The sequence below is a fragment of the Propithecus coquereli genome, unplaced genomic scaffold, assembly GCF_000956105.1.
Source record: "Propithecus coquereli isolate 6110/MARCELLA unplaced genomic scaffold, Pcoq_1.0 Scaffold18030, whole genome shotgun sequence".
Classification (NCBI taxonomy): Eukaryota; Metazoa; Chordata; class Mammalia; order Primates; family Indriidae; genus Propithecus; species Propithecus coquereli.
In genome coordinates, this window is record NW_012142781.1 from 1 (window position 1) to 2238 (window position 2238).

Below are 2238 nucleotides of genomic sequence, written 5' to 3' on the forward strand. Positions count from 1 at the left end.
GGCTGAGGCATAAGGATTGCTTAAATCCAGGAGTTTGAGGTTGCTGTGAGCTAGGCTGATGCCACGGCACTCTAGCCCGGGGAAAAGAGTGAGACTCTGTCTCAAAACAAAAACAAAATAGGATGCCTCAACCACTGTGTAGTAGCAACATGGGATCCCAAGGGAGGCTGTCCCGAAGTATTCAAAATACATCCTAGTCCCAGAGCTGCTTACCTTCTCAACCTTCTTATCCAAGATTTCCTTCATGAGCTTGCAGAGATTCTCAAACTTTGCCTTACTCTCCTCCATCTTCTTCTTCTCCTCCTCATCCTCAGGTAGCTCCAGGCCCTCCTTGGTAACTGAGACCAGGCTCTTCCCATCAAACTCCTTGAGCTGCTGCACGCAGTACTCATCAATGGGCTCAGTCATATACACCACCTCAAAACCCCGCTTCCGCACTCGCTCCACAAAAGCAGAGTTGGCCACCTGCTCTTTGCTCTCACCTATAAGGTTATTAAATGCAACTCAGGGGGACCAAAATGCCTCATATTGCCAGTTCCCAGAGAGCCCTGGATATGCCCCCACCCAGAAAGTGGCTTTGATCAGACCAAGGTTCCAACGCACCAGTGATGTAGTAGATGGACTTCTGTGTTTCCTTCATTCGAGAGACGTATTCTGACAGAGAAGTCATCTCATCTCCAGACTGGGACGTATGATAGCGCAGCAGCTCAGACAGGCGTCGCCGGTTAGTGGAGTCCTCATGTATTCCAAGCTTTAAGAGTAGGAAGAGAAAAAACTTAATTGGAAATAACCTAACTCTCTGTATGAAAACTTTATCATAATTAAGGAAGTAATCAATGGAATAAGCATTTGCCTCCTCACCTTCAGGTTCTTAGAGAACGCCTCATAGAATTTCTTGTAGTTTTCCTTGTCTTCCGCCAACTCAGAGAAGAGCTCAAGGCACTTCTTAACAATGTTTTTGCGAATGACTTTCAAGATTTTGCTCTGCTGAAGCATTTCTCGGGAGATGTTCAGAGGAAGATCCTCCGAGTCAACCACACCACGGATGAAGTCTGCCATCAATCAAGGTAGAAAGCTTAGTAGAAACAGCTAGACAAGGCCTGGGCACCCAGATATGAACAGAAGGCTCTGATATTCCCAGAATCCCCTATTACTATGTTGCAAGGAACTGTTAATTATTTAGTAGTATAAAAACATTAGTTCCAATAGAATGCTGAAGACCTAACTCTTCCCCAACTAAATTAGGCGAAGGAGATACTCACTGAGATACTCTGGTATCAATTCATCGCAGCTGTCCATGATGAATACACGACGGACATAGAGTTTGATGTTGTTCTTTTTCTTCTTGTTCTCAAAGAGGTCAAAGGGAGCCCGACGAGGGATGAACAACAATGCCCTGAATTCCAACTGACCTTCTACAGAGAAGTGCTTGACTGCTAGGTGGTCTTCCCAGTCATTGGTGAGGCTCTTGTAAAATTCTCCATACTCCTCCTGGGTGATGTCATCAGGGTTTCTGGTCCAAATGGGCTTGGTCTTGTTTAGCTCTTCCTGATCAATGTATTTCTCTTTAATCTTCTTGGTTTTCTTTTTCTTATCCTTACTGCTGTCATCTTCCTCATCTGAACCCACATCTTCAATCTTGGGCTTCTCTTCATCATCTTTATCTTCCTCTTCTTTCTCACCTTTCTCCTCTTCTGCTTCATCATCACTGATTTCTTTCTCTCGTTCCTTCTCCAAATAAAGGGTGATGGGATAGCCTATGAACTGTGAGTGCTTCTTCACTACTTCTTTGACCCGCCTCTCCTCTAAGTACTCTGTCTGATCTTCTTTAAGGTGAAGGATAACTTTGGTACCCCTGCCAATGGGCTCACCATGGTCAGCACGTACAGTGAAGGAACCCCCAGCAGAAGATTCCCAGGCACACTGTTCATCATCGTTGTGCTTTGTGATCACAACCACTTTCTCTGCCACCAGGTAGGCAGAATAAAAGCCAACACCAAACTGCCCAATCATGGAGATGTCTGCACCAGCCTGTAGAGCCTCCATAAATGCTTTAGTACCAGACTTGGCAATGGTTCCCAAATTATTTATGAGATCAGCCTTGGTCATGCCTATGCCTGTGTCCACCAAAGTCAGAGTGCGTTCCTGAGGGTTGGGGATGATGTCAATTTTCAACTCTTTACCACTGTCCAACTTGGAAGGGTCTGTCAGGCTCTCATAACGAATTTTGTCCAAGGC

The 2238-nt window shown here is 45.4% G+C and overlaps 1 protein-coding gene across 1 annotated transcript; it reads right to left on the reverse strand.

Moving 5' to 3' along the window:
- Window positions 1-70: 70 nt before the first annotated feature.
- LOC105808869 (heat shock protein HSP 90-beta-like) lies at window positions 71-2232 on the reverse strand (the record flags this gene model as incomplete). The annotated part of the gene is made up of 4 exons (XM_012642627.1): window positions 1263-2232; window positions 862-1052; window positions 604-751; window positions 71-482 (listed from the first exon to the last, which is right to left on the reverse strand). Coding segments are annotated over exons 1-4 (1598 nt in total), but the record flags the coding sequence as incomplete, so codon positions are not given.
- Between the last annotated feature and the right edge of the window lie 6 nt (window positions 2233-2238).